We start from the raw sequence: 24684 nt of genomic DNA on the forward strand, positions 1-24684 counted from the left end.
GGTGCCACCCGGCACATGACCACTTCCTCCAAAGTGTGTCATCTTCTTGTCCCAAAAAACACTGGGGCATATTATCAAGGGGGTTTATCTCCGCTTTTTTGGCTTTAAAAGCCAAGAAAGGGAGATAAAATTATCTCTCTATTACCTAGCTGTCGCTAACACCAGTTAGTGACAGCTAGTAGGAGATAGCAACCATCTTGGGCCCCACTTTGCATGTCAGTGATATTTATCACTAATGACATGCAAAGTGGGCATGCCAAGATGTTAGCGACTGGAAACAGTCGCTAACATCGCTATCTCCTATTACCAACTTTTGGAGATATTCTCGCTAAGCGTGAATATCTCCAAAAGCTAACACCTGCCCTGAGCAGTTCTTAGCCATGTTATCCAATGGGAGGTGGATAACATGGCTAAGAGCATTAGCTCGGTAATGCATGAATATCGCTGACTTTTCAGCGATATTCATGCATTGCGGCCGTTTTTTATCGCATTTGCAATAAACCTTGGTAATACCAAGGTTTATCTGCGGTAAAAATCGCCGCAGCTTAGCGGTAAAATTTTGTCTCTAACCAAGCAATAGCGATAATTATCGCTATTGCTTGGTAATATGCCCCACTATTCCTCCAAACTCCATCATGGCTAAAATCAAATCAGAGCAGGAACTCTCAATGCGGCTCTACTCCCATTACCATCTGCAAATGTCTTGCTTAAGCCTGCTAGCTGGCTGAGGCACAGGGGACTGGGGGCAGGTAGACCTGGCGTTCCCTGCAGATAGCTTCTTCCCTGGATAGCAACTTACCACCTAATCAAGGCAGCCTTTCTAAGCCTGTTATGACTGACCAATCAAGGAGGGCTGCGGAAAGGCTGGATGCTGGCTTATAGAAAGTGTTATAACTTATTTTCTGTATAAGTTAAGGTATATTCGGCAAGAACAATCAGTTGAATTCATCAATACCATTCTGTCAAGTCTGTGAATTACATTTTCATACTTTCCTAGCAATAGTTATGCATCCATAAAATATATGAGGCCAAGTATCTTCAATGAGGAAAATTAAATGTGCAATTTCTTCCACACCAGGGTTTATAAAATCTGGGGGCTCCTATTATGCAAAAACAATGTTGGTTATTACTTCACAGTGCCCCCAACACTAAAGTCAACTTTGTAGTGAATTCCCTACACTGGGGAAAAATTAAATGAGCAGCTTTCACTCTCAAGGGGTTTCCCTGCTTATAGTTACGACGCCCCCACCCCTGGAACATCTAGGAGAGACCTTGGGGTAACCACAATGTCGACATAAGTGAAATGATCACCTTTAAAGTGCCCATACCACCAAAGTCAAGTTAGCAGTGAATTTTAAAAGGAGTGTTGCAACAAAGGGCTGTTTTTAAAATGCCCTCAGGCTCTCGGCAATGCACATATGCAAGTGCAACAAATGTTGCTGGCCTCTAAGCTGCCATTCCCTATAAAATACTAGGGACATGTAGGTAGTGATCATCCCCTTGTCCTATTATCTACTGGGGATTTATAGAGTAGGTCATGCCAATTATAAGTGGACCTAAATGTATTTGTTTGTGTTTAACATATCACTGTCCCTGGGCTTGACTAGCAGAGCCCAGGACACAGTCAGAGAAAGCTACTACCAGTTTGATTCTTCCAGATGGGGAGCCAGTGGAGCTTCTTGAGGTGATGGGTGATGAGGGTCCACAACTTTATGATACTGCAAACCACTATAGGCAACTCTTTGTATGCCATTGCACAACACTTAACTCCACTCTACCCTTACATAACACTCCACAGTACATCACTCAACTCTATGCCACTCAACTGTATTGTACTTTATAACACTGTGAAACCAATCCACTGTAGTCTGCTATACATCTCTCCAATCTACAAAAATCAACTAGACTGTATGCTGCTGTACTGTAATCTTTATCACATTCTAATACTGTATAACACCCCACTACACTACACAACACAGTGCTCTAATTTGTGACACTTTAATCAACTGTATGTGAGGCCACTACACTCTACTGCACTCTCCACCATTATACTCTAAGACACGCCACTCCACTCTATGATACTTTACTCCACTCTACACTACCCCACTCCAATGTACTCCATTGCATTATACTCCACTCTAATACACTTTTTCCCACTGTATGCCAGTGTACTATACTCCGCTCTTTGCCGCACCACTGTCTGACACTCTACTCTACTGTATGCAACTCCACTGTATCACACTGTATGCCATTCTATGAAACTATATGCCAATCCACTCTATGCCATTTTACTACACTGTATGACACGCAACAACACGCCACTTAACTTCTCTACCATATGCCACTCCACTATATTACACAGCACTCTACTCCACAACGCTCTCCTCCACTGTAATCTATGGCACTCCACTTGATAATACTCCACTATACGGCACTGTACTTCACCCCCTCTCCACAGTAAAACACTCGACTCCGCTCTATAACAGTCTACAACATCCTACTCTAATGTTTGACATGCCATTCCGCTGTACAATTTGCTCCACTATATGAGATACCATGCCACTACACTATTTAAAACTTTACTACACTGTACAATATCCTACTCCACTCAACTCCACCCTATTCCAAACTGCAATACTCCGGTTTACGACAATAGATGTTATACTGCTCCCCTCTACTCTACTGTACAATACTCCAGATTCAATTCTCAGCTTGCGACACTGGAATCAAATTGTTTTAAAACATTGAAATTCAATGAAAAAATAAAGATTAAATCTTAGTTGTAGCTAGGAAAACAAAATCCCAAAACAGACCAAGCTGAATCTACACAAACTATAACATTTTTATGGGAAGTGGCCATCCATACTATCCAGCTAGAGGCATATCTGTGACTCTACGGCTAAGAGGAGCGCAGTCCTACAAAATCACAGAGATTTCCCAGCTGGGACTCTGGACTTCTATTCGAGCCACCTGGGGGTCTGAAACTTGTGGATGCAGGCTGCAGCCAGATAGTGAATCGTCAGCCTGCTATTGATGCTAAGGTGATGCCTGCATATCATGTGGGCTTGCTAGGTCACACGCTCGATTTTGAGAGGGCGAGGCAGCGCTGAGCACATATTTCCCACATCCTGGATGGGCTGATTGGATGCCAGGACTACTGAGACAGCAGCAATTACAATGAGGTGTGTGGGACGAATCTATGACATAATATCGACAGACAGAATATAGACATACAAAAATATCGACACAAAAATATCGAAATCAAAAATATCGGAGTTCTATCTACATATAGGTAAGTACAAAAATATCGAAAAAAATATAGTAGTACAAAAATATCGAAGTTAAAAATATCGTTTTTTAAATGTATTAATAATAATGTAAAAATAATTTAAAAATAGATATAATTTAGCAAATTATAAATATGAACATTAAAACATATTTAAAAAAATAATAACTAATACATACACATTTAAAATAAATTAAAAACTACACATAAATTAATATATATACTTACTTTACATATTGCAACAGTAGGGAAAGCGTTGGATAGCGTAGGGGTAAAAATTACTATTCCCACTCCAAAGAGTGCAAAAGTAGGGAAAGCGTTGGATAGCGTAGGGGTAGAAATTACTATTCCCACTCCAAAGGGTGCAACAGTAGGGAAAGCGTTTGATAGCGTAGGGGTAAAAATTACTGTTCCCACTCCAGAGGGTGCAACAGTAGGGAAAGCGTTGGATAGCGTAGGGATAAACATTACTATTCCCACTCCAAAGGGTGCAACAGTAGGGAAAGCGTTGGATAGCCTAGGGGTAAACATTACTATTCCCACTCCAAAGGGTGCAACAGTAGGGAAATCGTTGGATAGAGTAGGGGTAAAAATTACTATTCCCACTCCAGAGGGTGCAACAGTAGGGAAAGCGTTGGATATCATAGGGGTAAAAATTACTATTCCCACACCAGAGGGTGCAACAGTAGGGAAAGCGTTGGATAGCATGGGGGTAAAAATTACTTCCCACACTACTCCCCCTTTAACACACATACAAAAAAAACACAATTAATATCAATATCAATTAATCAATTAATAACAATTAATATTAAATTGATGTAATTCTAAAATAGCCAATTAACACACATTAATTACCAATTAATAATTATTTACCAATTAATAATTAATTAAGATATTTACAAGAATAAACAATATTTATTAATAAATTATTTATAATTAATATTATGAAATAATTAAATAAAATTAATTAGCAATTGATTAATTAACAATTAAAAACCAATAAATACCAATAAATAATTACAATCTCTTTAATTAATTTAATTTAATTATGTCACACCCTATTCCCCTATAAACACACAACCCACTACACATAAATAAATCACATAAAAAATTAAATTTTCTTTTAATCACTTAATAATAATTAATTACCAAATAATTATTAATTAGCAATACCAAAATATTACAAATATTAGTACATTAACTCTAATTATTTTAATTACCTAATTAATAATAATTAATTACCAATTCATTATTAATTAACAATAGGAAAAATAATAAACATCACTACATTAACTCTCATTAATTTAATTAACTAATAATAATAATTAATTACCAATTAATTATTAATTAACAATAACAAAAAATAATAAATACTACTACATTAACTCTAATTAATGTAATTAACTAATTAATAATAATTAATTACCAATTAATTATTAATTAACAATACCAAAAAATAATAAACATTACTACATTAACTCTAATTCATTTAATTAACTAATTAATAATAATTAATTACCAATTAATTATTAATTAACAATAACAAAACATAATAAATACTACTACATTAACTCTAATTCATTTAATTAACTAATTAATAATAATTAATTACCAATTAATTATTAATTAATAATTATTTTTTTAATCAAAAATAGTTTTTGAAACATATTAATCAATTAATTATAATTAAATTAATTCCCACCCTATTCCCCTATAAACCCACAACCCGCTCTGATACTAAAACGCAAAATGTAAACAAAATTACTAATTTCTAAACATACATTAAAAAACATGTTTAACAAACATATAAACAACATAATAAAATACATAACACTAAACAAAATTTCGATATTAGTAAAATACATACCTTAATATCGATATTCTGTCTATCGATATTATTGCACATCGATATTTTATACCATCGAAATTACAACATCGATATTATTGTATATCGATATTTTAATTTCGATATTTTGTCTCTCTACCGAGTGGGACACCATAATTCAAGTAAGCATAGTTTTTAGTGGCTGGCACACTGAAAGAGTATCCTTCAGGGGCTTCTGGGTTTTGGGTGAAATACTGGTGACTGGGGGAGTACTAAATAGGAAGCAGTAGGACCTGTTTGACCACAGAGCTGCACACTCAGTGAGAGGATGCCTGGGGGTGAGGGTGAGACACAGCAGCCATTAAGTGTACACGGCACATGTGTTTCTTTGCCTGATGACTGGTGAGGGCTGCGGGATGGCACAAGTCCTACCCTCTTGGGTTTCATGGGTCTCCGAAGCCTGGCCGCAGGTGTTGTGAAGCAGCCTGCCTAACCCTGTGAAAAAGCACAACAGTGGCACCTGCATGTGGTTGCCCAAGAGACGATGAGATGCTGCACAGCCCAGGTGTGAAAACTGGGAAGTGAGATTGCAGCTGGCAGAGGTGTATCATAGGCTAACCGAGAACCTACTTGCAGTCACAGAGATGTAGTGCAGTTCCTGCAGTTCTGGCACCTACGCCTACCAGACTTGTTGATAGCAAAGTGCAGCTGCTCCCTTGTAAGGGCTGTGGGCCTGGTGCTGAGCAGCTTTGAGTACCGAAAGTCAGTAGCGAAACCCAGTTCTGGGCTGCATGCACAGAGACCTGCAGCACAAAAAGACAACTAAGAGTGATAGATTCTGGCATTGGCAGCAATTGCTATCCAGTGAAGGCACGCCAAGTATGATTTCCTTTGTCTCCAATCATACACATGAACTTACAATGGTTAAAGATAAAAGATGAAAGGCGGTGAAATCGAATTGGATTTCACAGTCCCCAGACCAGGCACCCAGGCAAATGGGGCCTTTGGACCTACCTAGGGCACCGCTGAAGTACTGGCTGTAATTCAGGGAGTCAGGCAGGCAATGGAAACCAAACTAAATACAATGTCCATTGACATTAATCATCTGCGCCATGATCTGTGTAAGGTGGTTGACAGGGTGACCGTAACTGAAGACAATGTGGTGAATCTTGGACCTTAAATCTACAGTTGCAGCCTTCACGTGCAGTGCGACACAAGTGGAGAAGCGTGTGGAAGAAGCCCAGGGATGCTGCAGTCACAACAATGTATGGGTTTCCCGGGGAAGGTGGAGGGTCCATCAGCTGAACATTTCCTGGAGGAATGGGTCACCAATTCACTGATACCCGAGTGCCTTTCAAAATTCTTCTCAATAGAGAGGGCCCACAGAGCTCTGATGGTGGTGCGGTGCTCAGGGGCACTGCCTAGAGTATTGATAGCCTGCATATTTACGTACAGGGATCGAGATTCGAGACATAATACTACAACATGTGCACCCACAGCGCTCCGAGTATTGAAGACAAATGCATACAGGCCTTTCAGCATTACAGATAGAGGTTACAGGACCACCAAAATACTTTGTTTTTTATTAAACAACAGTTGCAAGAGCACAACATAAAGTACAGCCAGATGTATCCAGCCAGGCTACGTATCCAATATGGTGGGAAAGTTCACATCTATGACACACTGGCAGGAGCCGTCCTGTGGTTAGAATCACTGGTTCTGTCCTGAGAAAGAAATTCAACAGGATGGCAGGAGCTGAAGTTCACCAGAGGGTGTATCGATCCCACCACAACAAACCAACATCCAAGGAGCGACATGGCTCCTCAGTATCGCTGGAGAGAGAAAGTATCTTTGTTGCCGAAGATGACACACTGAGGAATGTGCTGGAGTCCTTTGAGACACAAAACCCTTTCTCGCAACTGAGTTGTATCCTGGAGACACAAATTGACAGCGCTGAGGTGGAATGAGCAAATGTCCGATGGTAGACAATAACTAGTGGGCACGGGAGAGACAGTAATATTACTGAATATGTACTAAGCTGTGTTACCTAACATGATGGGACCCCGAAATATTATTATTGTTGGATGTAAGGATATGTTCAAATATCAACTTTTTGCTATGTACAATGTGTGTACACCCTCTTGGCTAGGTGAGACCCAGTGGTGAGGCAGATGCAGATTGATGAGCACCACTTAGGGGCTTGTGACACGTGAAGGTCTTGGCCACATGGATAGCATCTGTACAGAGTCCTGCTAGGCACATAAGTTGAGAGAGGCAAGGGTGGGAGAGTGGGGCAGGGTTTGCGGTCATCTGTTCTCATTTGTTGAGTCAGCAGGCGTTCACAGATACTGCCTCTGGGTAGGATATGGGAGGGATGATTGGGGGTACAGTTATTACAGTCTGAGTTGCATAAATGGGTTGCTTCCAACACTGTTCGATTTCTTGGTCTGTGTTATGGGCTGCATCAGATGAAGGTCCTTTCATGTATCTTTATTCTGACTGCGGAATTGAGTAGATGCAACATAAGTATAAAATGTTCACTTGGAATGTGAGAGGTCGCCATAATCCGGTAAAGTGCAACAGATTGTATGCCTACCTCTAGCAATACAGAGTAGAACTAGCCTTCTTACAGTAGACCCTTTTTGGGGGTCTTGTATGAAGTACTTGAGGAAAGGTTGGAGAGGACAGTTATATGCCATGTCGTACTCCTGATAAGCCTGAGGAGTTCTGATATGAATTGCCTCGGGAATGTTGTTTAAACACACCCGCACACAAAGTGACAGGAATGGGATGCTTGTAATAGGCATGTGATATAGGAAGGAATGTAAAATGCCCACAAGCTTTGCTTTATTAATGTGTATTCTCCTAACATTTACAATGGATGTCCTCCTGACAGGGATTTGAACTGACTTTTAGAATGGCTGGTGGATAGAACACCTCCACATCAGGACCGTATGACAGCAGCATTGAGGTAGACGAAGACAAGTTTGGAGCTAGTTGATATCTGGCGACTTAGTCCTCCACAAGCCCTACAGTATTCATGTTACACTCCAGCAGCAAACACATGCAGCAGGTTGGATTAAATCTGATAGATATAGATGCCACACATAGGGTACTGATGATGCATTACTTATCCCGTTATATCTCAGAGCATTAACCGCTTATAATCAGCTATGCTTTGGAGCAGCCGCTGCCACAGGTACCCCTGTGGTGAATAATGCAGAGGCCTTGCTGGACCAGGTCATCTGAAAGGTGGTGTTGAAGGTCATAGAGCAATAGTTTGAGCATAATTGGAATAGCACAGAGAATAGGGTGACTGTATGAGATGCCATGAAGGTGGCACTAAGGAGGTTATGCATGGCTACCACAAAAAGCATATGCCTTACATTACAGGGGGACTTAACGAGGCAGGAAGCTGAGTTAGAGAGAATGGAGAGACTTCTTTCCAATTATCAGGCCTTACAGGGCATATTGGTTATACAGCACCAGAAAGCATGTGAGATATGGGATCAACTGTAAAAACATGTCCTTCATATCAGACGGAGGCAGTGGTAAATGAAGGGGCACAAATCGCGTCACTTCTGGCATGCCTGATTGTGTCGGAGATGGCTGTCCAGTGACAGTGCTTAGGGACTTTACCCAGAAGGCGATGCATGATGTCTTCCAGCATATATGAGGGAAGTTTATACAGCGATACCTTGCTGGGATGGTTTTGCCCAAATTCCAGAGTATATGGAGGGTTTGCATCTGCCGTGTCCTTCCCTTGAGGACCGAGAATCGATTGGGCGCCTTTGACTTGGACATAATTGCTACCGGCCATAGGTACCATGAAGAATGCTAAATCACCTGGGGGTGATGGGCTCCTAGCAGAATTATACAAAACATTTGCAGGGACACTGGTGGACCAGCTGTTATCAATGTACAATGAGGCATTGGAGAAAGGTATACTCCTGGATTCCATGAACGTAGCATTTATTGTCCTAATATCAAAACGGAGGAGGAGCCACAGAGGCAAGTTCATATCAGCCTCTTTTCATGTTGAATGTAGACCTAAATATATACAGTCATTCCCTGGTGGCTAGATTGCTTCTGCATCTCCCCCAGTTGGTACATACAAACTGATCGGTTTTATACAACACCAAAATACAATGCAAAACATCCACCGCCTTACAATTTTGATGCATGCTCGGGTGCTAAAAAAGGGCCAGTATGCTCTGGCCTTTTTGAACATAGAGCAAGTGGTGAGGTGAGACTACATCTGGCAGGTCCTGGATAAGGTGAGGCTAGAGCCCAACTATATTCACTAGATAAGGCTCCTGTATGGTTTCCCAAGGGCAAAAGAATAACCAGTCAGATATATTCCTGAAGAAATCCTTATAAAGAGGGGCACCAGACAGGGATGCTGCCTCTCGCTATTAATATTTGCATTGACCATGGAGCCACCGGCGTGTCACTGTCAACAGACCCTACGGATACAGGGAATTCTGGTTGGCAGATTAGACAATGTTGTGCCACTTTATGTAGATGACGCTATGATATATTTACGCAGACCAATATCTCTGGCCTCATACTGCTCCGGGTTAACAGTGCAAAGTCAGCCCTCTTTCCCCCGAAACGATTGAGGGATTAACACTCTCCCAGTTGCCAGAAGCGGGGATACCGTAGCGGGTGAATAGAGTCAAATATTTAGCCATTTACATCAGCCATGGAGAACAACAGACGTATGACTTAAACCTGAGGAGGGTGATTGCAAATCGGTGCCCCTTTATAGCTTTCTGGAACACGCTGCGGCTCTCCCTGATGGGGAAAATATCCCTCATAAAGGTGGTCGTCCTACCTCAATGCTTGTATGCACCGCAGGGCGTAATGTACGAGATACTGAAAAAGGTGTTCCGGGAGCCTGACAGCTTGCTTGTGGAGCTCCTCTGGGCTGGAAAGCAGTGTAGGGTATTCCTGAGAACCCCCCAGAGAGAATGGGAGAGGAGGGGAATGAAGGTCCCCAATTTGGAACTATAATACTTAGCGGTACATCTGCAACACGCTATACCTTGGCTAGGTGGGGAACAGAATTGGGTGAGAACCTTGCTGGATGGCACCCACAATGGTCACCAGTTGGGGGTCTGGCTGATCCACATTGGGTCAGGCCTGATCTGTTTCCATAACTGATTCGTGAGATGGGCTGGTTGTGAGAGAGAGCGGTGTGATGGGTAATAGTTAGAGCGCCCTATGCATCGGAACTAGATATTTGGATAGTGCACTCTTTTGAGCAGATGTCCCGTATAATGTCAATAGACCAGTGGGAAGAGGGAGCTTGTATTATGCCATCTGATTTGTTTCCAGAGGTTTGCTTTGTAACTCTGACAGAAGAGATGGAGATGTTCGCACTGGTGGAGGACAATTTCTCCATTACGCTAAAATAGCTTTGGCCATCATTCTCGGGGACCGCTGAGCCCTCGCAGACTTTGGTGGCCCTACTTTCTATAGTTGGAGGATGTACGTTAATTTCACATTTACAGTGCACTCTGTGCTGTTAGCTATTTGTCTCCACTTCGGGTGCAGACAATCTGGCAGCGCGAGAGTGGAGAGACATTTCTGCCTCTTTCTGGTCAAAGATACATGCAGCAGTATATGAAGGGTCTTAGTTAGTGCACAGTTCAAATTAATACAATTTAATATAGTGGACATGACATATCTCTCACCTGGGAGACTACATGCGATATATCCCTCGAGATCTGCAGGCTGTCCACAGTGTGGGGCCAGTATGGCAGATTTCCTTTATGTGGTGTGGCATTGCCCGATTATAATGATATACTGGACTAGGATCCTACATCACCTGCGAGAGGTGATGTAAACAATTCAGCAGTGTGTGCTTGACCTCCTCACCGATAATCTAAAGAAAAAATTGAGACGCCGGTTTACAAGTTGTGGTTAATTGTTGCTAAAAGACTAATAGTGGATTAGGACTAGCTGGATCTCCCCAGGCCTCCCAAAGTTTGAGACTGGTGCAAGGATTTGTTTGAATGGGCTGTAGCAGAGGAGGCCCTCATGTGGCAGACCCATAGGGATCGCAAGGTGGTAGATGATTTGCTCTCCTGGGAACTATGTTACAAGCAGTGTTATAGACTCTGGGTGATGCTCCAGTGGAGGTATCAGACCGAGGGAGTGCAGAGCTGAGATGGGTTAGAGGAGTGGCTCAGTGGGACAGCCAGTAGGACATTTAGAGTCCGGGTGACCCTCTCATGAGCTAAGGAGAGGAATAGAGGGGGCACTATTAATAGTAGTTACGTAGGTGAATGGAAGCAAAGGGGGTGGGGAAGGGTGGGGAGGGTATGTTTGAAATGTTGATGGCCATTACTAGATATTCCTTAGAGTTCTAGATGTTCTGCTTGTTTCCAACAAGAACATGTCGAATTGAGGTGGACCTTGTTACACACTCTTTTCAGCTCACTAACCAGACAACACCAGAAATAACTCGCATTTCTATAATGCACTGTGTTGCCACAAATAATGCCATTTGAGAAGTTACATGTGTTGTGTATGAATGCTATATTTACCTTATCGTTATATTATTAGTTTACAGAATCCAAGTAGAGATTATAATTCATCTTCACCAGAGAGTGTGCAGTGATGATATTGGAGGTAGTTATAAAGAAAAAAATGTAAATAATGGGTAACTGTGTAACGTAGAAGATATTACCCTCAAGGGGCTATGGTGATGCCATTAGCTCTGAGGCTGAGTGGTTTCTAAATGTCAGCAGAGCATATAACACGGTCCACAACATGTATTTGATTATATTATATGTTTTTTTCTGGAAAGCTATCATGAGAAGGCTGTTTTTTTCCAAATTGGCTAGCAATAGGCAGATTGCTAGTGAAATATGTAGGTTTGCTATACATTAATAAACTGTTGATAAAAACATGCTCCGTAATTTACCGTGTTGCATAATTTTCAGAATTTCATCAAAATCTTTATTTATAACCAAAATGAATGCAAATAATAAAGATATTATACAGAAAGAGAATGCGCCACAAATGTAATTATTTTTGCTACATACTTAAGGAAACATTGCCACTTAATTATGTCCTCCATGCAGCATAATCCTAGTAAACCAGATAATGTTAGGACTCTGCGGGATCATTAGTACATGTACATTTACTAATGGTTATTTTACGCAAACCCACTCAAATCAGGACATAGCCTCGCAATTGCAATCTTACGTACTACTAACCACCTCAGTTTCTATCAATAACTAACAACACAAATGTATACAAGAATGTTATCATTAGATGTCTGACAGTGAGAAAGTTAATAGTATACAGGATATCCAATTGGATATGTAGTAAAATTATAAATAAAACAAGACAGAATGTCACAAAACTGCTGGAGAATATAGAACTAATTGATCACAATGCCTATCCACAAAACACGTGTGGACGTGTGCCTTTTCGTTCTGTAATTTGGAGCAGACTTCTCGCGCCATTTCCGCAAGTCTATCCTCATGGTAAACGGAGTAACAGTCTAGATACGAAATGTGCTTGCCAACACATCATTTCAGTTAGTACACTGTCCACATGTTTATGGCTGTATATTGGATACACAACAACCTATTTCTTTTTTATGTGCCTTTTAGATTAAGTTGTCATCTTGGTGGCATCTCCAGCCCCTATTTTATTAGTGTTATTTAAGCAAATGCCTTGTGAAAGGAGCAAGTTTTCTTTCGATTTATGAATTAGAGTTTGGCCATGGTATGGTCGAAGATAAGAAGGGCATTTTAGATACAAAATGGCCTATAGTAACTTCCGGCTCTAATTGAATCTCTATTATTTTGCACGTAGAAGTCATGCATTTGACATAGGCCTAGCCATGCCCCTGGAAACTAATAATGTACTACGCAGTTTTATCCACAGCTTTATTTAATATCAAACACTATCTGTTGTTCCATCAATGCATCCAAGTACTTAATACATAAAAGAGAAGATGGCATCTCAGTGCCCTCGGCCTATTCCATAATGCTTCCTTATTTATAATTCATCATTCGAAGCAGTGTTACAACCTGACCTCCTAATTGCATTTTCGTATGAACAGATCAATGCAGCTTAAAAAGAGTCGAACTTCTGCAAAAACCGATTAACAATCTTTCCCACGAAGTGAAAAGATTTTTGAATTGTAAACACCCGAGGCTTAATCTTCCTAGTATGTAGTAAATCAAACGATGTTGAATGCATTAATCTTAGAGCGCACTATGGTCGTTTTGTTCACGTATTATTTCTCTGCATTTATCAACATATTATAAAACGTTTTTAAGTATCCTCTTCTGTCTTTATGCATTGGTAAATGATTGTCTGTACAAAGTATTGTTTTCATCACCACTTTAATTTTTCAATAAACCTTTACTTGAACTTAATAAAACATGTTACCTCATGATAAATCGTCTGAGGAGAAAGGTTATAATAACCATATCGGTATTTCTTTAAATCTATCGCCTTTGTCTGCATGACCGTCCTTTTACACCTGGGTGTCTAATCCAACTTCAACATGTTTAATGAATACCTCAAAGAAAAGCCTGTTGGCCTCAATATGATCTCGTACCAACAATGTGCGTAACAGGCTGAAATTACGCATTAGGGCACGATTTAAAACAATATAAAGCATGACATTTACATGAAATAGGTGAAATGTCTTTTATTTTGATGCAAACACTACTTGTATGCTCCGATGTAAAAATGCCCTGAGTGCATCCTAAGTCATTTATCGTTAGTATAGTCAATCTTTTAATTCCATCTATTTAAAAGAAAGGACGGAGATTACTCAGGATCGTGAAGAACACAGAGAGAAGAATCATCTAACTCATTATTTTAATTCATGCTTTATCAAAAAGGGGTAGTGGCAGAGTTTTTTTTTTTTTTAAATATCGGCACAGGGTTCTTCGAGCGCACATACTTCTTTGGTATCTTTGTGAACCCATACAAGATACATTTTTCTGCATATTTAGGACTATGTAATAGGGCTAACCTGCATTCATATCTCATTGCAGTCTGAAGATATGAAAAATGTAGAGACCTTTCAATTTTTGCTCAATATACCTTAAATTAATTTGTTAAATGATACGTTTAGGTGGCAACATTGTATTAAATAGTGCCCTACTCACTTCCACCAGTAATACTGCCCACTTTCGGCTTCAAGAGTGCCAGAGCTCGATTACAGCGTGTAAGCAAGCCAGTTTCCCACAAAGGGGAGGGTGATAGATAATAGGTTCTCTTACCTAAAAAAAATCCCTCTTCACTCTGCATATTTTAAAAATTGTGTACTTTCTTCAAATACTGCCCCATTGAATTTTATCTTTGGCCAATGATTGCATAAGCATGTAGTAATAATGTTATAATACAGTTACTGATTGCTGAAGGAATAATAATACAAAGGGTTTGTTAAAGAGAGTTTAGATCTGGGGCATTGATTCGCCTTTGAATCAAGACGAAGGCGGACGCACGGAGGAACAGGGAGGCCGACCAGGAGACTAGAGATACTGGTGGTCTGACTAATATAACCACAGAGTGGAAATATATAATCTCAAGAGCAGAGCGTCAACACGAAACACTATCTGTTGGACACTGGATCGAACGGAACGATCTAAATTCACAATAAACGGTGGTTCCTTCGTGCAAATAGAAAACGTGGAGGCAATATCTAAAGCTTCCCAGCGTGACCTAAATCATCAATTTCCTGGTCTATGCTGAGAGTAACTGACACATGCCAATCAAACTTGATTGTGGAACTATATTGCAGATTCTGTGAAAATTGTATGTTTGTCCTGATGAAGGTGCAAAGATTGGAAGCCACCGAAACGCCGCGTCGACTTGTTTTTGCATACTGCATTTGTTTGTTTTAATTTGTAATTGCAATCCTTTTACGTAAAGGTTGTCTTAGTTGTTTTTAATTAATTTTTTAGATTGTAACCCATTTGGGAGGTCCGAATAAATTTCGAATTGATTTTTATCTATTTGTTGATACGTATCTTTTGACCACATTGTAGTGTCTAAATGCTTACTTCGATTGGTTCTCTGCCATGTTTGCCCCAGATCTAAACTCTCTTTAACAAACCCTTTGTATTATTATTCCTTCAGCAATCTATAGCTGCTTCTAAGCATAGGGACTTCTTTTTGGTTACTTGAGCTCCCCCTCCCTGACATTCGTTATTAGGGGATCCTCCATTTTGTTGATAACTTAATAATACAGTTACTGACACTTTCAGAAACTTGATCTGTCTATTGTTTCAATTCCAGAGCACTTAGTTATGATGTCTTGAACATCCATCCTCTTCTTAAACTCACCAGGTACATAAAGAAAACACAGTTCACAATGACGAAGAAACCCAACATCTAGGGGTATATTATCAAGAAAGGGCGTTACATTATCGCCGCTTTTATCGGCAGGAAACTGCCGATAAAGCGGCGATAATGGGCTTGATAATATGCTCTATGAATTTCAATCGAAGCCCATTATAGATGTCTTCATATTTAACATGGGCTTCGATTGGAATTCATAGAGCATATTATCAAGCCCATTATAGCCGCTTTAAAAGCGGCGATAATGTAACGCCCTTTCTTGATAATATGCCCCGTAGTACCGAAAATAATCTTCGGGAATAGGGACACATATAACATGAAATATGAAGCAGAACATGTGAAAAATACCAATGAGTGTATTGCTGACTTGGATTATCTAAAGGATTATAGCATACATTGATAAGAAATAAATAATTGTTTTTCTTTTTAAAGGTAAAAACTTGAAAGACAGTGTCCACAGGAGGTATGTTTTGAAATACTGCTGGTGCTGAAAACCCGCCCTATATAAATACAGACCCACATACATAGAAGTTCACATTGACTCTCTTGCTCTCAAAACACACAAACTTATTAACTCTCTCTCCTGCTGCAATGACCCATTGGTGTAATGTAATGTAAATAGGGCAGCATCCCCACACGGTTTACATAACACCAATGGACTGTGAAAAGTCAATTTGTGCCTGTGGGTTGCTACCCTCAGGATGGATCAAAGGAGAGAGACAGTTCCCTAAAATAAATGCCGCTGAGCCCGCTGACACTCACTAGCCCAAAATAACCACTGCCCACAACATATGAACTGCATGTAGTGTCTTTTGGAAAGTTGGAAGCAGCAACCAGCATAACACGCAAAAAGGAAAGATTCCACAACCATATATTATTACATTTGCACATATTAAGGGTTCTATCATTTGATATCAGACCCTTATTGGCTGATCACAAGTTTGCACTCAACATGATGTTTGGCTGATTATTTTGCACTTTTCCAAAAACATAGTAATTCCCCCCAGTCTCACTACTTGCATTGGAATGCATCCCTGCCGTGGCTCGATCCCAAACTGTGTTACGCTGAGTCTCTAGAGCATGGGGGTACTAGAAGTTGTTGCAAATTTGAAGAGAAGCTACAAGTTAAATGTCAGCTTAGGTTACCTGTCTTTTGGTCACAGGTATCATCACTGAGCTGTATGGAAACATACTACGGCCATACATTTTAATCACCTACAGATTTCTATCGCTTGACATTCCTTACTTTCATTGGGTGGCTTGGAGATCATGCTAAACTAGACATTTGCCAGAAGTTTAACATTTCTGTTCCTAAAACATGGTTGTTTCTTTCAGACTTCCACACACAGGACAATATCCCTCCCAAGGCTTGACCCAAATCTGTGTTCCTTGAGGTCTTCTGAATGTGGGGTTATTGGTTTGAACAGAAATCCACACACTAGATTCCTGCGAATGCTTCGATGGGAACTGCGTGGGGAGATGACTCCAGTATTTGGACTCAGGTAGGCTGGCACCAAGGCCCAAACATTTCTGAACACTAGAAATGCAGGGTAATCCACAGTGACATGGATTGCATGAATCCCAGCATGGTTGTCCCCCAGAATGATCTGCAATTGTCAATGCATGCAAAGAAAATCACACAGATTGCCTTTTCTGTCACAGAAAACGTTAGCCAAATGGCAAAAGTACTACCATCAATATTCCCACATGTGTGGGTGTGCATATTGTATAAAGCAAGTATAGACAAACATTCTGATCATGTGAAGATTCTTGTCACATTAAGCTTACTTACACTTACAATAGTCCCACCCAAATATGTGCGGTGCTGTTTTCATTGTTAGAATAGAGAGAATACTGTGTGGTGGAATTTATATATGTGCTTCTGTTAGAAATTGGGTTTCTGGTTGGCTAGGGTGTGCACCTAAGCCAGGCAGAACCCACCACTCTAGTCAGGGTAAGGGAGTTACACACCCAAGATAACCCCTGCTCACCCCCTTATTAACGTGGCAGAGCAGTCAGGCTTATCCCCGAGGCAATGTTTAAAGCATCTGCAGAAAACACACCCACACACCAGTGACAAACTAGGCACAACACAAAAGCGACTACACACAAGGGTATAACGAAAATATAATTTGTATTTTATACACATAACACATATTAGACCATAAATTACTGCATTACTCATTAAGACCACATTTCATTAATTACTGCTCCAATTAGGCGCTTTTCATGACGTCACATGGATCATAAACACTTGGAAGTGGGTAAAGCACGTTTAGACCACTACTCACACTAGGCACTTGCCATAATACATGTAGACCGTAAGAATTACTGGGTCAACTGGCCATTTCAATACATCATAGGTAAGGCAATACCATAAAGACAGATATGTAGCCCACGTCATTAGAACATCATTACCGTGCAACTTCGGAAAATAATAGTGCCTGGTATCTACAAAACTTTATGGGGTGACCTCACCTGGACCCCTAGGGCACCAGAACTCCTGCGTGCCTTCTAAAGGCAGAGTTCCTAATCGGGGCCCCCATTCTGGTCTTTTCCCATGTCAGAGATAATGCCCCCCCAAGAGAGGTGCAACTGCCCACACCATGGTGCAGCTGCCGAGACAGTTGTGACAGGAGGCCCGGCCACTCTGCTCAGGCCGATGGGGCCAGCCAGGCCCCCTAATGTCAGCTAAACAAAGACAGCTTGAAAACAAAAGAATGCCCCCATAGCAGCTGCCTGTGGTCATGCAGTGCAGCTGTAACCACTTGCCAGAAATGAATCCCTCACCAGGCAGGACCTCCGTTGAGGATCCCTCTCCGCTCGGCGGCCGTGATGCCAGGCCTCCGCGCTGTGTAACACCACAGCTGCCCGTGACTGTGTGGCCGGTTGCCATTGTCCGCGAAGGGGCAGTGCAACTGCCTCTAGTCTGCCCTCCCTCAGGGAGCATGTCAGAGACCTCGACCGGTCTCAAGCAGTCTGGCCCAGGCAGTGTGACTCAGTGTGGGGAACGCTCCGGTGTAGCGCTCACCAGTCTTCCGGGTCTGAGCCTTCTGTGGCTGCTGCCAGCTCTCCCTCCCTGAACGGGTGGGCTGACTCTGTGGTCGCAGACTCCACCACACCTCCCTTGGAGTCCTGGTTGCCGGGGTGAAGCTGGGGGTGCGCCGGCTCTGCTGACGAGTGGCCCCACATTGTTCCCAGTGCAAACTTAGTTTTCTTTTCCCTGCTGAGCCAGAGGGGAGTGTCCAACAAGAAAAGAGCATGGCCTGAAAGAGCTCACCAGGTGCTGAATTTGTAATGAAGCGTTCCCTTTAGGCAACAAGAGCTAGTACAGGTTTCTTCTCCCAGAGGGAAATAAATACAGCACTCACTGCACGCCGTTTAGAACAATGTGAACCAAACAAGTCAGTCCCAACTCCTGCTCTTATCAAGGCCAGAAAACGCTGTTTTTATAAAATACAGTGGAAGCACCAGGGACTCAGGCCTTTCCTGAAAAAAAAATCCTGACTCATTAGGCCTTGAGACAAGACCCAGATGGAAGGGGGCTAAAATGAAAACAAAACGTTTTTTTCTCCAGGCCGGGAGGAGTCTTCTCATCGTTATTTTAAGGGGTTGAGGTGAATGGTGCCACTTCTCTGAAACATTTAGTGGCCAAGGGGACCACGAACCAGGGGCCTCAGCCATTGTTTTTGGGGGAGGGGCATGTGATCCCCTCACCCAATCCATATAATGGCCTCATCCCCCGGGCCCAACGGCAGGCAGTGTTCCAGTTACCCTATCCTCCAGGACACTGTGCTGTTTTCTGGCCACAAGAGCATGGGCAGGGAACACAAACCTAACTCCATGCCAGTGCTGTTGTGGGCAGAGAACATAGGTTTGCTCTCAACAGGTGGTAGCAAAAACAAGTCTTGGTCCCGTCAGGGTGCTGGCAGCAGAGTCTGCAGGGTCACGCCATCCATGAGCCTTCCTAGTGGGACCTAGGGCTCTGAATGTTATGGGTGTCTGGATGGGGCCAGGGGACCCACCCAACATTTTTAAAATGGGGCAGCAGTGCTGGAGTTGGCTCTTCGTGTGGGTGTCTGGATGGGACCAGAGCACTCACAGAAAATAAAAAAAATGGGGCAGCAGTGCTAGAGTTGGTTCCTCGTGTTGCCATTTCACAAAAATAGTCTCAGCCTCACCACTGCATTATTGAATAGGGAAGACTGCTCATTTCATATTCACTGCTCACTCCTGGGAATGCCCTGCATGTGCTTTGTTTTTATATGTTTCAATTGGCATGGTGCCCCAAATAGGTCGCAGGTATGCCTCAAGCAATGTATAAAAGAGTTGTAGGGGGTTGCAAGGAGCACAGCTGCCCCAAGGTAAATTTAAAATAAACTATAATTATTCTGGGTCATTTAACGCATGACAGCAGGATAGCATACTATCATGTACTCCAAGCTTGAGTTGTATGATCTTCAGTTGGTGTGCAAGGGGACCTTTCGTTTTTTTCTATGGTTGAAATCAGTGGTCTGACGTGTCTTAAAGAAAGACTCCAAACCACATTTATGTTTGCTTAGAACAGAGATGCTTAATTTTAATTATGTTTATTAATTACCATGTGTGTATTTATAAGTGTTACTTATAATGGTTATTGATAAATTATTGTGGTGACTTTTTGACAAAGCCAATAAGTCAGATTTATATAGGTTGATGTGCAGATCCCCTGTTAAAGCCAATTTGCCAGCTGTAGGAAATTGGGTTATTGGTTGAGGGGGATAAACCCTACTCAAGCAGCAACCACAATTCTTTTCATGGTGAAACACAAGCAATCCTCAAATTAACTTGTGATTAACCCTCTGGTAGCTTGGCACAAAAGCAGTCAGGCTTAACGTAGGGACAATGTGTAAAGTATTTATGCATCACTTCAAATAGTAATCAAGTGAAAACACAACACATTTTAATTTACTCAAATATTTGAGACCAAAATGACAAAAATCCAATCAGTAGAACAGAGATATGCAATGTTAAAGTTTTAAGTGAAAACAGCGCCTAAACCCACTAAGTGCCAACAGTGGTTATCTGGTTGCTACAGACCGGGACAAAGTCACAAATACAGGCTGACAACGATGGAGTGTGGGCCATATACAGGGAGCATGTGAGGCCTGATGAACAAAGTACCTTAAATCCTAGTTAGAGCATTGCAAGATCCCTCGCTGAGGAAGCCCTGTGCAGCAGAAGTTCCAAGAAGCTGTAGGCTGTAATGAGAGGTCGGGTGTCAAAGGAACTATTGTTCAGAGACTGTTCCGATGAAGCCTTCAACAAGGCTTGCATTGTGAGGTCCTGCATCATTATTGAAAATGTCATTGACAAAAGCGTATGATGCAAAGTACTGCATCTAAGAAGCATCGCGCAGCAGTGGTTCCATTGAGCTGTGATGCAAGGTCCTGCATCAGAGATGCATCGTGCAGTGGTGGTACCAATGTGAAGCTGCAAGGAGATGCATCACACTGCAGCTGTTCTGCGAAGAGATCGCAGTTTAGCTGGTAGGTCACTTCAGGCTCATCTCCAAGAGTCCAGAAATGGGGTGGCACCACTTGGGAGGCAAGACTCAAAGCAGGCAGAGTCCTGGTACTGGGTTCAAGGTGGTTGGAGACTTTTTGTCTCTGAGGATCTAATCAGGAGTCTAGCCAACTGGCCATTGAAGTCACTCTGGTGGTCTTCATTCAAGATGGAGGTTCTGTCCTTCTTACTCAGGTAGCAGGGTAGCAGAGTAGCAGGGCAGAAGAGTAGCAGTGCTCCTTGCAGCAGAGCAGCACAGGAGTCCTGCAGAGTCTTCAAAGGTGTACTAAAGTGTTGGGTCGGAGGGTCCAATATTTATATCCAGTGCCATCTTTAAAGTATGAGAAAGTTTTGGAGGTTTCCACCCCCAGAGGTGTTTGGAATTTCCTGCCTCCCTACCTTGGCCTCACCATGTCTGGGAACACAAAAGACTAGTGTCAAAAACTTTGTGAGTGTGCTGAGGCAGAGTCTTTGTGTGTGTAGGTGACAGCTTCATCCCCTATCAGGGATATCACATTCGGCAACACCTATTCCCCCTTTGTCTCACTGTCTGAGAGCAACACACAAACACTTACTGCTAGCTAAACCTAGTCATGTGACCCAGGATATAGGCTGCAGGTACCAAATGTTTGGGACAAGAAAAGTGGCAGTTTCAGAATTGTGACTTAAAACCAGACTTTACCTTTAGAGAGTTTAAAGAGAGTTTTAAATTGTAATTTGTTAGATACCCAACTCGGCATTCCTTATTGCTCCCAATTGAAAGTTATCACGTATGAAATGTAATAAGGTAAACCAATGTTTTCCAATGGGAGAAATAGACCCTGCAGAAGAGTGAAATTAAGAGACATCACATACCAATACATGTAAAACTAAAACACACATGCCCAATTATTTAGGTTCACTGAACCCTGTCTTATTGGTTGTTTAGTGCATATCTTAGGGGTGACTTATGTGTATTAAAAAGGAAGGTTTAGGGCAGGCGAAAATCTTTATTTTGCCAGGGCGGAATGGCAGTTTAAAACTACACTACAGGCTGCAATGACAGTCCTGAGACATGTTCAAAAGTGCCACTTAATGGGTTTCCCAATGGCTGCTGCAACCCCACTACTAGTATTTAATTTACAGGCCGAGTGCATGTATTACCATATACTAGGGAATTATAAGTAAATTAAATATGGCAATCAGGTTTAAGCCAATCGTACTATGTTTTAGGGTTTCATAACAAGACCTTTAGCACTGGTTAGCAGTGGTAAAGAGCATAGAGCCCTAATGACACCAAAAATGGGATCGGAAAAGTAGTTAGGGTGAAGGTAAGAAGTTTGGGGCTGAAACTTCAGAGAGGGCCAAATCTAACATTGACCATATACAGCCCTCCACTGCCTTTTGGCTAGATTCGATCCACAGAAATGCCAGCTATGTAGATACCCAGCTGTTCAACATAGGACTGTGTAAAAAGGTGTACACTGATAGTTAGCCCTGACTAATCCAGTATAAGAGAGCTTACAAAAGGTGAAACTCACTCCGGACAAAATACCATAAACCAGCCAGTACTATAAGCGAAATACCAGGAGATTTAATAGGTCCAAATCCACTTTGCTACAGTCCCAATACTCCTGTTGTCAAAAATCAAAGCCTTAAGAGGAAGCAAACATGTTTGGAAGTTAATTAGTTGAGATCATTGTAAGAAACTGTGCACATTTCATCATTTTTTTGGTCATAAAATCCTTTTTCCCACAAACCGGAGTAAACAAATGAAATTAGTGCAAGTGGAAGCAGCACATGATGTTAGCAGGAAAGAGAATCAGGATTGCTTATTGACAAATCTCCGGCTGTAATAGTGAGACAATATAAATCCTAATTAAGGTCAAGATCAAAATCAAAGAAGCATGTATCAGAAACCATGTATTCCTGCTGCCCTATATTTGAAACAAAACAATTACCCATTCATCAGTGTAGTATCTGTAATGGTTCCATGGTAACACATCAATGCTATATCTAACAACAGAAAAAATGTATTCAAATGTCATTGTAGGGGTAAACTGCCACATCTTTTTCCTATGCTGCTTCACTATATCTACTCCAGCATTAACTAGTGTAGGCTAGACATGGCACTCATAAAAGGCTTTCTATCCTGCAATGCAAAACTCTGGGACAAGCTATCAACACAATCCTGCTACATGTGTTTTACATTACGATTTCATAATGAAGGTTTCACATTAGCTACATAGTGAAAACTGTACATGAAAATAGTTTGAAAGACATTGCATACCTGGGGTCTTAGGAACTGTGACATTGATTTCTCTGACTCCTTTGCCTACAAACGGAAAAAAAATAACAACATAATATTAATTTGATAAGAATTTATGTTTTCAAAACATTTATATGTTTGCTTAAAAGCAACAGCAATTTGAAAATCTTATCAGACATGCAAGTGTTGGTGTGTACAAATCATATGCTCCATTTTCTGGTCACAATCTTCACATTGCAATAATCATGACTATAACACCTCCTCGCCCATCTTCCTTGTAATGTTCTTACACCATGAGCTATAATTCTATTCCACAAACACTGTATATCTAAGACAACTTGCATAATGGACCTTTTTTTCTGAATCCATCATCTGAGTAACAGGCTAGTTTGCACGTTCTTGATGTTCATAGGGCACACTCCATTTACATACATCAAATGGCTTCCTTTAGGTAGGTCAATTCATTGTGGTCTTTATCTTTCTTCATCCACCCCTTCTAGATGGTCCAAAACGTGAATTTACACTGCTTATGCTGTGTGAGGTACAGATTTTTCAGGCCCTTTTTGAGGAAGGCCTACTGGGAGGATGTCTACCTCATAGGTGCTCGAACCAGAACAGATGGGTTTTAGGCCAACTCATGGAACAGAGTCAGTGCTGGTTCTAGCCTCAAATGAACTGAGGATGCAAGTTGACAGTGATCTTAACGGTAATTCCGGTCCTGTTGGACCGGATTGGCCGCATTTGACACCATCAAAAACCAAAATCTGTTGGTGCAGCTAAAATAGATTGGAATAAGAGGTATGCTGCTTAAATGGTTTGAATCCGACTATCTGAAAGATGCCAAGCAGCAACTCACCCTGCAATTGAATCCGAATACTAGGAAATCAGGGCTTTGACCTGAGCCCCATCCGATTCAATTTCTATTTAAGACCTCTCTTGACCCTGATTAAGTCTTTTGGGATATCATTTCTAAATGATGCAGATGATGCCCAACTAATAAATCACTAGACAATCTAGACATAAATCAAATCAACAACTTCCATAAATGTCTGAAAGAGATGGCCCAGTGGCTACACCAGAAAATGTTGAAATTCAATGGCGACAAGACAGATGTCCTATGCCGCTTGTCAGGGATTCTACAACAACAACTCCCATCCAACATTTGGTTGTGGCCAAGGAAGTCAGATCTGGAATTGGTATGAAATCTTGGAGTTCAATTTGATGAGTGTCTCTTAATGGAGAATCCTGTGAATAACATGGTAGAAGTGTGCCATGGGCTCCTAAGAAACTTAAATAAAAGTATCCATATGCTTCCACAACCCTTCATGAGACATGAGGTACAGGCCACCATAGTGAGCAGACTGGACGACTGCACCTCCTTACTTTTAGGCTGTCCAGACTATCTGCTAAATCAGCTTCAAAAGATCAAGGTGCTGG

General features: G+C 41.5%; 1 protein-coding gene across 1 annotated transcript in view; it reads right to left on the bottom strand.

Annotated features, from left to right (window-relative positions):
- The window catches only part of CSMD1 (CUB and Sushi multiple domains 1), a 4503734-nt gene that overhangs the window by 80809 nt on the left and 4398241 nt on the right, over nt 1–24684 (bottom strand). Inside the window, exon 65 of the mRNA XM_078647516.1 lies at nt 23269–23313. Within this exon, the coding sequence (XP_078503642.1) occupies nt 23269–23313 (45 nt within the window). The remainder of the gene's footprint in view (nt 1–23268; nt 23314–24684) is intronic.

Source organism: Lissotriton helveticus, chromosome 6 (genome assembly GCF_964261635.1).
Source record: "Lissotriton helveticus chromosome 6, aLisHel1.1, whole genome shotgun sequence".
In the NCBI taxonomy this organism is placed as follows: Eukaryota; Metazoa; Chordata; class Amphibia; order Caudata; family Salamandridae; genus Lissotriton; species Lissotriton helveticus.